The 13,993-nt window shown below is 43.8% G+C and overlaps 1 protein-coding gene across 2 annotated transcripts in view; it reads left to right on the top strand.

Moving 5' to 3' along the window:
• Nucleotides 1-461: 461 nt before the first annotated feature.
• The window catches only part of LOC102019452 (cytochrome b reductase 1), a 25,430-nt gene continuing 11,898 nt past the window's right edge, over nucleotides 462-13,993 (top strand). The window contains exons 1-2 of one of the 2 annotated variants that reach the window (XM_005393233.2): nucleotides 462-753; nucleotides 11,640-11,848. In XM_005393233.2, the coding sequence (XP_005393290.1) occupies nucleotides 561-753; nucleotides 11,640-11,848 (402 nt within the window). In that variant the 5' untranslated portion in view covers nucleotides 462-560. The remainder of the gene's footprint in view (nucleotides 754-11,639; nucleotides 11,849-13,993) is intronic. The other variant, XM_013518792.1, reaches the window with a different exon arrangement.

Here is a 13,993-nt window from a genome sequence, read left to right as displayed (position 1 = left end):
CACCCTGTAGGCAAGGCCAGGGTCCAGGTGCCGGCTTGCCCTGCCTCCATCACAAACTGCAAGTGGTTTCCTTAGTAGAGGAAGCTAAGCCCACTGCCGCCCACACCACCCAAGCTTTCTAGTTGACACTTCCCTGGCATCAGAGCCAGTCTTCTAGGTTAAGGAGGCCTTTAATTTAAAACGCACATAACTCCATCCAACTAAGAGGGTGCCACACTGCCCTCGCCACAAATAAGAGACGGAGGAAGAGTTACAAGTGGTGGGCATGAGATCCTCAGAGAGCTCCCTGTAGAAGAACCGGATCCGCCGCTCGAGCCCTCCGCGAGGTTCCAGGCCCGGCCAGAGGGCGGCCCGCGCCGCGCGATCCGGGGTGGGGCCCCTCGCAGGGCCGGCCCCCCACTCCCCAGGCCCCAGCGCCCGGCCGGCCCCCAGGAAGCCCCTCCCCGCAGGCGGAGACCGCGCCGAGAAGTCGCCGCCCGGGCCGCCGCCGGGCCAGTGTCCAGGGGCCGCCCCGCCTGGCCGAGCTCCGAGGCTGCCGCGGCGCGGAGTATGGGGCTCTGATGGCCATGGACGGCTACAAGGGCTTCCTGGGACTCCTGGTGTCGGCGCTGCTCGTCGGCTTTCTGTCGGTGATCTTCACGCTTGTCTGGGTCCTGCACTACCGGGAGGGGCTCGGCTGGGACGGGACCGCGCTCCAGTTTAACTGGCACCCGGTGCTCACGGTGACCGGCTTCGTCTTCATCCAAGGGCTAGGTAACCGGGCACCCCGGGGCGCGGGCCGGACTTCGGGCGCTGGGACGCGGCGCGCGGTGACAGTCGCCCCGCGCGGCGAGCTCGGTGCGGTGGGGGGCTCCCTGGCCACCGCCTCTGAAGGTGGCCGTGGGGACCGGGCCTGCACGGTCAGGGGCGCAGAATCGTCTTTAGATGGGCTGCAGAGTGAGAGAGGATGGCAGAGGAGAGGAGTGAGGGTGTAGGGGAGAACCGGCCTGTCCCCCTACCGCCCTCGGCCCAGGGCAGCTGGTGGCCAGGCGAGTGGAGCATCCTCCCCGGGTCTCACTCCGCCCACAGAGTCAACGCTCAGTGGAGCCCTGGGGAGCTGCCAGCGCGCAGAGGAGTTTCACTGCCCTGCCCAGGCACTGGATGGTCTTGAGCTCAACTTGTTTATGTGGCAGCCCACGGGCGAAAGTTCCCCTGCCAGGCTTCCTGTTGGGCTGCGGCCCCGAATTCGGGGCTGCGACCGTGGTGTGTTGCTTCTCTTATATAAGGGCCTGGAAGTTTCCTTCGGAAACTTTTGTTTGGCTGTAGGAACCCCGAGCTGCTGGTGCAAGCAGCGTTTGTTTGTAACCACCTTCCTAAAAGTGCAGGGGGGCGGTGGCTTTGGGAACTCATTTAGAAAAAGGAAGTGGTGTACTGGGGTTCTTAGGGAGAATAATACAGAGTAGTGGAACAAACTCCAAAAGAGATGCTCACCTGTTGAGACAGGCTGGCTTCTGAGCAGGCTGCCTTTTCTTCACCAGAATTAACTTCCTGCAAGCAAAGCGAACAGTCAAACACCGACCTCGTTTCTAAAGGAAATTGCTATTCTGGCTTTCCGCTTTTAACCTGGGCTACAACCTTCGGCGAGTGTGGCCCAGATTCTCCCACTGGGGCCTATCGTGGAGGGTGTTACCAATGCTCAGCCTTAGGAGGCTTCGCTGGTGTGAGATTTGAAGTCAGGGAAGATCACTGGCCATCTGAGTCATTGCGTTGCATAATTCCCAGCTCTTGTACCGCTACTCTAAGATGAGAAAAACATACCCGAAGTCGCTTTCACCAGAAGCACTCTTTCCTTCATGGTGGAGCCTGAAGTTTAGCCAGAGCTGTCAACACCTTCTGTTTGCTCAGAGTAGTCCAAATGCGCTGTTCATCTCTTCCATCGTCTTCCTCTTAGAACGGCTCCTAATAACAAGAAACTTCAGAGGCTTGGAATGTGTTTCCCTAAGTGAGGAGGCAGCGCTTGTCATCTGACCCCAACAAGGAGACAAAGCCACAAAAGGGGTGAACAGACTGTTCTGTGTGCCCACCAGGTGCACTGTATAAGAATAAACTGAGGCGCAGAGGAGCTGGTAGCTTCTCATGGAAATAGTGTGTCCTTTCTTTTCTGTTTTTTTTTTTTTCCCCCCCCTTTGGAACCAGAAATCGAACTCAGGACCTCGAGCTTGCCAGGCAGGCCCTGTGCCACTGAGCTATATCTTGGGCCCTTTAAGTCCTTTCAGTTGCTTTATTTTCAAGGATTATTTCTAGCTTTTATAACAATATGATTATTTTCTGAAAATTCTTCTTTTCAAAGAAACCTAAAATAGCTTCACCTGAAATAGACCTTTTTTTTTGGTCTTTTTGAGACAGGGTCTCGCTATGGAGTTCAGACTGGGCTTGAGCTCACTTTGTAGTCTAGGCTGGCTTTGAACTCACAGTGATCCTCCTGCCTCAGCCTCCCAAGTGCTGGGATTGGGGCTGGGGATTTAGCTCAGCGGCACAGTGCCTGCCTGGCAAGCGCAAGATTGTGAGTTTGATTCCTGGTACCAGAAGAAAAAACAAACCGAGTGCTGGGATTACAGGCGTGTGCCACCACGCCCGGTGAAATATACTTTTGGAAAGTCTTCATTCATATTAGAATCTACTTCATAGTTTTTCCAAAAGGTTATCTAATTTCTCTAAACTTTGGATTTCTCATAACCTGTTTATTCTTACTTTTGGGCATAAATGTATAAACAGATACTTTGGAAATTTTCATCTGTTTCTCTTCTGCAAACCTTTTTTTTTAAAGACTTAGTCACTATATTTGTGTTAATGTTCCACGGTTTCTCCTGTCAACATGACCCATCCTGTTTACTGCTTGGATCCTGTTTGTGCAAAACATTTTAATCACGTAATATGTCTAATCGACATGAGCTTCAGCTTTTTCGTAGCTGCAGACACATGCATAGCTGTGTTCTCCCTGGTTCTTTCTGTGTCTTGGCCACACACACTCCTCAGCCCGAGCGGGAGGGAGGTTGGTGGGAGGAGGGAGAGCCAGTGAAGACGCTTCTTGATTTGTGATGAGGTTACCTCCCTGATAAACTCACTGCATGTTGAAAATACGGTAACTGCAGGATGCACCTGGCACACCTAACCCACCCAACATCCTGGCTGGGCAGCCCAGTGCACTGTAGAGAATCAGTCTGTTACCGTGGAGATGGCCTGGCAGGCTGGGGGCTGTGGCTCATGGGCACCCCCGGCATAGGGGGAGAGTATCACACCACATATCACTAGCTTGGGAAAAGATCAGAATTCAAAATTTGAAGTATAGTTTCTGCCTGATATATACGACTGTCATACCAGTGTAAAGTCAAATACTTGTTAAGTGGAACCATCTTAAATTGGAGACCGTCTGTAGTTGACTTTGTAGACTGTGAGGAAAATACATGTTATAGACTAGCCATGCAACAAAGGCTCTGTGTGTGTGTGTGTGTGTGTGTGTGTGCGCGCGTGCGCATATTTTTCCTTAAGGGAAGAAACTTTAAGGCTATGAGATTTCAAATCTCTTAACAGTGAACACAGTATAATAGAGCTCTTCTGTAATACACGCATATTTGGAGATGAGGAAGGAAAGGTTAGAGTGCAGCTATTATTCAACGCACAGAATGCTTTACAAATGCAATATACAAACCATAGGCACCATTTGAAACTAGATTAAGAATAAGTATGATTCTTTGAAACCTTCTAATATAGAAGTTACAAAATCAACCTCTCTCCTTCTTTACACACACACACACACACACACACACACACACAAACACACACCCTTGAAGTATATTTTGGAAAATGTATGTACTCTAAAATAAAGTATGACAGTTTATGGGAAATGTAAAACAAAAATTTTGAACAAAGTTCTTGCTCTGTTTCCCATGCTGGACTTGGGGGTTCAAGTAGTCCTCCTGCCTCAGCCTCCCAAGTACTGGGACTATAGCCCCACACCACTAAGCCTGTCTAAATAAAATCTTCAAATACTGGGAAATCTACCTAACAGATTCTGAAATGAATGAGGAAAACTTTAGAAGAGGCTTTGTGTTTCTGTAAATGGAATGATTCCCATGGAATAAGTACTATACTGTCAGGAAATCAGAGAAACAGCCCTTGTAAATAAGGTCACAGAAAAGACTGAAACAAATAAATGTTCTCAGAGTGGCTGTTGGCCTTTTAAAAGATTCAACAAGGTGGAGTGTGTTCTTTAGTAAAATGTAGACAATTCGGGTGTCTACGTTTAGCGCAAAGCAGTCTTGGCAATCCTATACTCTTTACTTTCCCACAAGTAGAATTCCTTTTGTGTTATAAACTAAAGAAAGAGAAATTAAATAGTTTAATGTTCTCAAGTGGGTTTGCTGAGAGAATAGAACTACTATTTAAATAACATCTTAAAAAAAAACAAAAAAATTAAGGGCGGTTCTTAAAAGTGGTTGGAATATCCTGTTAATACATCTCAAAGTGACCAAATTCCAAGAATATTTAAATATATTTGAAAAAGCTCTTGGGCTAAAACCTGGCAAAGAAGATAATGGAGAAAGTGCTCCAAATAGCTACTCAAAAACCAGCTTTGAGGGAAAAGTAAGCCTTGATAACAAAAGCTATCAATCTTACAGAAGTGAGGTTTTTTTTTGTTTTTGTTTTTTGTTTTTTTGTCTTTTTGAGACAGGGTCTTGCTATGCAGTTCAGGCTGGCCTTGAGCTCACTTTGTAGTCCAGGCTGGTCCTGAATTTGCACCTATCCTCCTGCCTCAGCCTCCCGAGTGCTGGGATTCCAGACATGCGCCACCATGCCTGGTAAGAAGTGTGGGTTTTAACAAAGTATACAGGGACACTTCCAAGCAACTCAAGACATTTAATTTTTATTATACATAAATGCATGCAAATCTCTTAATAATGTAACTGGTAGTAATGTTTGAGATAGGACTATTTTGCTCACGACTGTATCCCCAGCATCTACAGTAGCACATAATAAGCAGTAAATGTTGTATGGTTATTTCTATACCAGCATTAAATTGTTAGTAAGAAAAATGCAATTTTACAGCCACTCATTTGTGACGATGATAATGGCATCTGAAGCAGAATTGCCCTTCTCCTCTCCTAATGCTTGTCCCGTTCAGCAGTTTAGAAGCACTGCCTAGTCAACTCCAGGGGAGGATGGACGTCGTGTTGCACTAGAAAGGCATCTTTAGTCTAAGCTCACCGCTGCCTAGGGACTACCTGTGTCTCTTCCTGCTCGCCTAAGGCAATACTGCATCAAGTTTCTTTTTCTTCTGAATCATTTTCTTCCCCATTGGATTATTTCCAATGTGTTATAATCTGTCACCATAAAAAAACCCGAAACCCACACTCTTGACCTTGTATCCCTTTCCAGCCACAGCCTCCATTTTCTGCTTGCCTTCCCAAAGAACTTTTTGAAATATGTCAGTACCTGCAGTTCCCAGTTCCTTTCCTGTTGTTGTCACTTGAACCTTCCCTAGTCAGGCTTTTCTCCCTGTGCTTCATAAAATTGCTCTTCATGTAGTAACCAGAGACTTCTCCTTTGGTAATATCAGTGGTCAGTTCTCAGTCCTCATCATGCTTGACTGGAAGCCAATATTTGACATAGCTGACCCTCTCCCTGCCTTCTGGGGACACAGCTTTACTTGGCTGTACTTTCTTCACTTGGATTGAGTGGATTCTGGGATACCTGTCTTCCCCTTCTTGGCCACCCCTTCCCAATTCCCCTTTCCGGTTCCCCTCATCTCCCTGATTCCTTACAGTGGAGCACTGGGGTTCCACCTCCCACCATCCTCCATTCTTTCCTGGTGATCTCATTCACCTTCTGGATTCTAAATACCATCCAGACACTGAGCCTTCCTGTATTCGTATGTTCGTCCCAGACCCCCGGCCCCAACTCCAGAACCAGATCTTCATCTGCCAAGGAATTTCATGAATTACCAGAACCACCGGAAGCAAAGGAAAAGGTGTGGATACAACTAATTATCCCTCAGAGCCTCCAGAGGGAACCCTTTTGGACAACACCTTGATTCCGAGTTTCTGGCCTTCAGTTTGAATACATTTGTGTTCTTTTAAGCCACTAGGTTTGTGGTACTTTGTTATGGTAGCCCATGAAACAAACACAGGATAAAACAGTTTCCCTGTACACTCTGGGAGCCCAAAGTAGTGGCATTTTTTCCAGGTATTTAATAGATTTTCATTGTTCCTCGTAGTACAGACAGTTTACCAATCTGACGACTCTTATTGGAAGTAGTGCTGCCTAATAACATTGCAGCAAGCCTCTTGATGCGTTTAAGAGACCAGGGATCCACAAGGCAGACCCTGGAGAAGCAGGGCGGAGGGGCAGACCTTGTTGGAGAGGTTCCCACTGGGAGGGCATCAGAGAGTGCTTGCTCCTGGCCACACAGGAAACAGGAAACTTCTACTTAGCACCAGTGGAGTGTAGCTGTCTGGGGATGCCAGTCCAAAGTTGCCAGATCTTCCTATTTTTCCAAAAGAAGCCAGATATTTAAAAACTGGTGCGAACTAAAAGTAAACAAGCTACAAGAACAAAACCACTCCCCCAACATTGTAGTGATCCAGTAAAACACATCTGTAGACCGAATTCCAATCCACGCCTTCCAGATTAAAGGCGACTTCTACTAGGGTTTCCTGTCTTGACTTTGTGAGGTTTTTAATTTTTCCTACGTAGGACAATCTTGCCTTTTAAGAAAGATGGGCCTGAAATCTTTGCTATAACTTTTTTTTCCTTCACATGGAAACATTTTTAGCAGGTCAAAACAGGCTTTGAAATGACTGTTTAGACTTTGGCTGTGCTTTTCTAAGTTGGTTCTTTTGTGCATTCATCCATGTACATTCATTCTTTAGTACATTCATCCTTCATGTAGTATCCTATGCATTTAATCAGGATACATTGATTCAGCACTTACAGTATGGCAAACATGGCGCAAATGTAGCTCAAAGGTAGAGTTCTTGCCTAGTAGGGGTGAGGCCCAGGTTCAGTCCCTAGCACTAAAGCGGGGAAAAGGCTAACGTGCAACCCTGTGTACAGGCTGTTCCCACTTGAGGTAGTTAGAGATAAGTAACAATGAGGGGTTTTTTCTGAATGAGCGTTACAGTGATCCCTGTATTTAGGACCGGCTGGGCCTTTAAGTTCAGCTGCTCATTTGAGGAATCGGGTGCCAGTCCAGGATCAGACAGCCACGTGACAGCACAGCCAGCACTGTTTCTGATTTGTCATAATATTGATATGAGGCACAGGAAAATATAGCTGATCGTTCTAACAACATAAAATTTCTGGATTTTTGCAAATGTCAAGCCATTGACTTTCTTTTTTTTTTTTTCTGTTTTCAAACACATATTTGTTACCAAATAGCTGCCTGTAGAGGATTTCAGCCACTTCAGAGAGATGCTTCCAGTGCCAAGGTGATAAAGTCTATCTTCAAATCATCCAAATCATTTCCTTCATTTTGATTCTCCAAAGGTTTTCAACTTTCGATGTTCACCCCGTGAGACAGTTCCAAGCACAGCCATGTTTCGGAGGTCTGATTCTCTTTGACAGCCACTGCAGGAATTTAAAAGGTGTTTGTTTTGTCATTTAAACTTGAGGTCTTTGGACAGAATCTGCTGAACTCCTGTTCTGGACATTCTATCAAGGGGGACAAAATAATACTTCATTCAGAGAGGGAGGGAGGTGCAGTGGCACACTATGTTAAGCAGGATTTAAGTGTTTTAAAATTCCAGTGTGTTGCCAGGTATGGGGATGCATGGCTGTAATCCCAGTGCAGGAGGCTGAGACAGGAGGATCCCTGGGAGTTTGAGGCCAGCCTGGGCTACACTGTGAATTCAAGGCCAACCTGAATTATACAGCAAGACCCTGTCTCAAACAACAAAACAAAATAAATTCCAGTGTACTTACTATAAGCTCAATAGCTTATGAAGTAGACCCAAGTGCAGAATACTTTTTACTTATTTGAAAGGACTACTTGGTTTTATAGGATTTGCTAGTACGTGGGTCAGCAGTAGAGTTTGAGTTTTTGATTTGTACATTTTAAAAGAGGATCTGTCCAACAAAAATTGCTAAGTATGTGAGGTGACAGATATGTTAAATAGCTTGACGTAACCATTTCAGTGTATACATATGTCAAAACTTCATGTTGTGTTTCAAAAAATATGTACAGTTTTTCCAACTATACCTTATTTAAAAATAAATTTGAAAAAATTTAAAACTCCTACTTGCTGGGAATATTGAATGGATTACTGTATTTTATTAAGGTTTAATTTTTCATACATATTTACTGAATTCCTACTGTGTGCCATGCTCCATGCTAACTACAGGGTTATAATGACCAATAAGACAGATATTTTCTATCATCATGAATCACAAGATTTAAACACAGAAGAGCTAGCGTCAAAATGAGTGCCCAGGTCTGGAGACATCTCTGTCCGTCCAAGCATTCCTCCCTCACCTGCTCCTACTTTGATAGATTCTCACCTTGCATTGTCTGCTATAAGCCAAATTTTATAACGGCATAAAATATTTGTATGGAGGCATCTGGATGAAAAGCTGGTATCAAATCAGAGATTACATATATGAAAATAGATGTGTGTGTATACTGTATATATTTTTCCTTATGTTCTTGAGTTTTGATTACTCAAGTTAGAGTTGAGAAATTTTCTACTAATTAAATTCAAATTCAGTTTACTATATTTTCTTCCTTGTGGTCCCATGAATAATCACACACAGGTATTCATTCTTCCTTCACCAGTTCTTTACGCTAACACGTTCCTCCACCACCGACTCGTCCTTGGAAAGGACTGAAAGTGTGTTTCTCACATGCATGTGCGCATGTCCCCCCTCGTTTTCTGCGGGGAAATGGCCCTGCCAATTAGAGCCTCCAACAGAAAGCTCTTGTTTGAATTACAAGTAGCTGTTTCATAGCATTTCTCCCCCTTGGGGGCTTAGGAGCCCTTCTCCTTCCTTCCCACTGAGCCTCAGGAATGGTGTCTAGGTAAGTGCCAAGCCAGACAGCAAGGAATATTGAAATTCCACTCTCTGAGCAGTTTGTATAATTGTTGAGAGTGGTTTCCTGTTTAAGAAGTCTGATTTGTTAAGCTTGCTTTTTCCTCCTGAAACCCACCATATTCCGGTTATTTATTCGTGTTTTAAAGCATGTAAACAGCCGAAGCAAATGCAGTATTTCGCAGCGGGCTTTCCCTTACCAGAGAGGGTTTAGAAGTACAGTCAGCTGTGAGCAGAGCTTCTGGGTTGTGGAGATGGAGGCTGAGAACTGATTGTGCCTCATTCGGATTCGAGGCCTCAGATCTACGGCTGCCTATGGAGAGGCTGAGACTAATTGGCATCCGGATTTGCACACTTACAAAAAGTATCAGTTTTTGTTTGTGTGTTTTGTTTTTGTGTTTGTGTTTATTTGTTTTTTGAGACAGGGTCTTTCTGTGCAGTTCAGGCTGGTCTTGAACTCACTATCACCTCAAACTGGCAGCAGTCCTTCTGCCTCAGCCTCCCAAATGCTGAGATTACAGGCATGTGCCACCATGCCTAGCTAAAATTTAAAACTTTAGTTAAAAAAAAAAAGCCTTTAGTGAACTCTTTCAGCCATATAGAAAATCATATGAAAGATCCCCATGTTCTCACTACCCAGATTTAACAGATATTAAGATTTGGAGCAACATAAAAATTGTTAAGCTAGAACCTGGAGTTGGTGGAAATCAAGCATAAGGTAGGATGATGCAGGCACAAAGTTGGAGGTAGGCGACCTAATGTGACAAGAAACTAAGAGATTGAAAAACCCCAGGGCCTCTAAGACCACAATTGTCTGGGTCTGTCTGGGTCAGAGGCAAGCACCTCTCCTGCTTCAGAAACTCCCAAGGGCTTCTTCTTATAATAATCAGTGTTTTCTTGATGACCCAAATCATCAAGGGAAGATTAAATATGTCCCATTCGTGCTACTGCTGAGGAAGGAAAGCTAGTGTACAATCCATCTGAAAAGCATTGGTTCTTGGGAAACTGAAGCAGGAGAGTCACTTTTGATCAGAGCTTTGAAACCACTAGCCTGGGCAGCATAGCAAAGCCCTGTCTCAGAACAACCCCTCCAAACACAAAAAAACCCACATTTGAATAAATATAAAAGGTTTAAAAATCAAATTTTGACACTCAAAGAGGGAAGATTTCAGTTTTATAAAAAATTGGCAGATTCTGTGATGCCCGTAGTATTAGGAAGGGTAAGAAATCTACCCTGAAGGGGCCAGGGATACAGCTCACTGGCACAGCGCCTGATTGGCAAGTGCAAGGTCCTGAGTTCAGTTCCCGGTACCAAAAAAAAAAAAGTCTGCGTTCACTACATAGTTGTCTTTGCATTTTCAGCAATAGTGTTTTAAGGCAAACTTTTTAGAATAACATGTAGAAAAGTACTGGGTCATGTGAGGTGCTTTCATAACATGGACACACCTGGGTACCCAGGTAAGAAACAGCATTCCAAGCACCCTAGAATCCCCCTGGTCAGCCTTGCAAGGCCTTTCAATTAGGATGACTACTCCTGACTTTTAACGTCAGAGCTTAGTTTGTACTTTGGAAGTTTTTGGTATAACATGATCCAGGCTGGAGAGAAAAGCTGTACGGCTTATTGTTCACAATTTCATCTTCAGGCAAACACATCTTGAGTACTTCCTTTCTGTATGTACATTCCTTCCTTTAGGTGTTGGTTGACACAACAGTTATAATGGCAATAATAACATATATAGGTATAGGTATAGATATAGGAGAATAAGTTCTCACTATGTTGCTCAGGCTGACGTTGAACTTGTAATCTTCCTGTCTCAGCCTCCTGAGTAGCTGGGAATGCAGGTGCACACTACAGTGCCTGACTAGCAATAATATTTTAAAACACTAAGTGAGGCTGGAGAAATTAATCTCTCTCTGCATCAGCTTTCTCCTCTGTACAATGGTAATAAAAATGTTACCTTTCTCAGATCATTGAGGTGAGAATTAAATGTAAACATGTAAATCACTTAGCATGGTGTCTGTTACCCAGCCAGGGCCCACGCGTGTGCACATGTGTGTGAGAGATAAATGAGGTTAAAACAGGCAACTGCTGTCCTGACCTCTCTCACTGCAGAGGTGAGCTTTGCCTGCTTTTATACTTCATATAAACTAATCCTTCTATATCCTTGTTAATGTCCAGCTTCTGGAGGTTGACACTGTAGACAGATCCGGGTCATTCCGTGTAGTTGCTACAGATCATTCATTCTCTTTGCTGTTATTCTGTGGTATGAATATATCATTCTATTGATGAGAAGCATTTGGGGACTTTTGGCCACTATAAATAGTGCTACCAGTAACATTCTAGAAAACATCTTTTGGTGAACATGGGCACATATTTCTTTTGGGCATAAACTCGGGAGTGAAATGGCAGCAAAGGAGCCTAAGAAGGAGCCCCTGAGAAGCAGGAATAACTTGGGCAAGTGGGGACAAGCAGAACCCAAGGGAAAAAGGTTCCCCAAAAGGAGTGTCCAGTCTGTTGTATTGTTTATTTTGTATGTTTTTTTTTAATTTTAAAAACACATATTCTGTCTTCATAGCCATCATCGTGTACAGACTCCCATGGACCTGGAAATGCAGCAAGCTCCTGATGAAGTCCATCCACGCGGGGTTGAACACCGTGGCTGCCGTTCTCGCGATCATCTCCCTGGTGGCTGTTTTCAATAACCGCAGGGCCAACAACCTCACCAATATGTACACGCTGCACAGCTGGATTGGACTGACAGATGTCGTACTCTATGTCTTACAGGTGAATGTCTTAGTATATCTATACACTAGAAAAAGTAAAACCTTTTAGAGACTATCAAGGTTTTCTGAGCATTTTTCATATTTGCTTCTCTTACAATTCTTTTCTGCTAAGTGGACACTGGAATTGCTAAAATGAGGGTTTGTGGGTTTGAATGTGAGATTTAAAATACTGACATCTGTAGGTAAGGAAATTGCCATCTCCTAACATCTACACTGACCGTGCTCAGACATTAGATTCTATGTGCTAACTTTAGGTTCTACCAGCATATGCCACAGCTGTAGATTTCTTTCCCACATTCTCTGCTACTTTTCTAGGTTTACTCTCATAAGTGAAGGGGTTATAACTTCTTACTAGATTTCAAAGGCACTGTGATTGATTATTATTGATTATTATTATTTCCCATTATCCTCCCCCCTTTTTTTTTAAAAGGCACATACCCTGAGAGCACTTTATTTAAACCTAATTTTGTAGAGTGCAATGGGCAGTTGGTTGTCCCAGGCCACTAAAATAAAAGTTAATGAAAGTCTTTTGGGTCTTAACAACTTTGTTGAAAAATCTTGGCTAACAATAGGATTTCACTTCCCTTCCTTAGTTAGTACAGTGTATACTCCACTACTTGATAGAACATCCGTGTGAACCTTACTTGTCTATGGAGATAAGAGGAGTAAAACATTCAAGTGAATCCACAAAATCCCAAGGCTTACCCTAAAATATATGGCCCCCTTTAAAACAGAATCTCTTACCAGGCGGTTGTCATTTTTCTTCTTCTAAAAAAAAGTTTCTAAATCTTAAAGCTTACTGAATTTTTATTAAATAAAAGTGAATGTCTCCATGGATGCTCTTAGTTACTTAAGTTTGTGATAGCAGGTGTGGCGGTAGAGATTGGGAATGGAAAGGAGTTGGGAGGGAAGTACAGAGAAAACCTGGTATCAACCATAATCTTCCCATTCAAGAAAGAACAAATAAAATTTCTGTCACTGCATAGCTGAGCCCAGCTCAGATCGCCTGTCCTCAGGGTATTTTCAGCCTCTGGTTCACATCGGGCAGGGATTTTCCTTCACTGCCACCAGATGATGAGTCGTCTCCCTTAGAGAGGAAGATGGCAAGGGCAGGGCCTCTGAGACCGGCAGGTGCTCTGGTCAGCTGTGTGGACAGCGGCATCTCTGCAGTTCTTCTTTCAGCGCTGTTCTGCTGTGAGACATCAGTTACCCCGGCCTTGCCTCAGTTCCCTGCACCCCGTCAGAATGCAGAGCGCTGCCACAGGTGGCGCACTGAAGAGCATTCTGCATATCTCACTCGTTCATTTGGGTGAGAAATTTTGCACAGATGCCAAGAGCATGGGGAGAAATGACCTTCCCAGAGTTACCCAGCTAGTGGCAGACTGGGACTCAGGCCCAGGTCTGTCTGAGTCCTGACCTTCCCATCGTTAGTTTACTGCTGTCTGATCACATAGATTGCAGAAGGCTGCACTTTCCGGGTAAAAGTGCACTAGCTCTGTGCTTCTGAGTGAGTAATTTTAAACAGACTAAATAAAATGCCTATTCTGAGTTAGTTGTATGCCAAGGCATTCTCAGAACATCTGGATAGATATGTGCCAGAAATGTTGAATGTGATTATCTGTAGTTGGCTGCAGGCCAGTTAATTAGTTTTCTTTTTACTTTCTGTATCTTCTCATATTTCTTCGACATACCTTTTTCTTGCACTATAATAATAAAGTATAAGTAAATAATAAAATGAATGAATAAATAAATAATAGATTTTCTATATGAGGTATGTCTTTTAATGAGGGATTACTAAACGCCTACTATACTCTGATCTATGTGTTAATATGTAAAATTAAAGGATATTGAGGAATTCACAAAAAAGAGAATACTTATTCTAAAATATATGGCTCTTAATTAAATCAATTCTTAGAGGAATGTAAGTTTTTAAAGGCCTTTAAAAAAAATACTTAAAATAAGAAACTAACTACTTAAACTAAAAGAAAACAGTGAGAAAGTAAATTAATAAAGACAAAAATTTCAGAGCTGGGGATTTAGCTCAGCAGCAAAGCGCCTGCCTGGCAAGCGCAAGGTCGTGAGTTCAGTTCCCAGTACCAGAGAAAAACCAAAAAAAAAAAAAAAAAAAAAAAGACAAAAATTTCCA

The sequence above is a fragment of the Chinchilla lanigera genome, unplaced genomic scaffold, assembly GCF_000276665.1.
Source record: "Chinchilla lanigera isolate Chin_1 unplaced genomic scaffold, ChiLan1.0 scaffold00048, whole genome shotgun sequence".
NCBI lineage: Eukaryota > Metazoa > Chordata > Mammalia > Rodentia > Chinchillidae > Chinchilla > Chinchilla lanigera.
The sequence above is the reverse complement of the archived record's forward strand: the minus strand, read 5'-3'. Positions and strand labels throughout refer to the sequence as shown.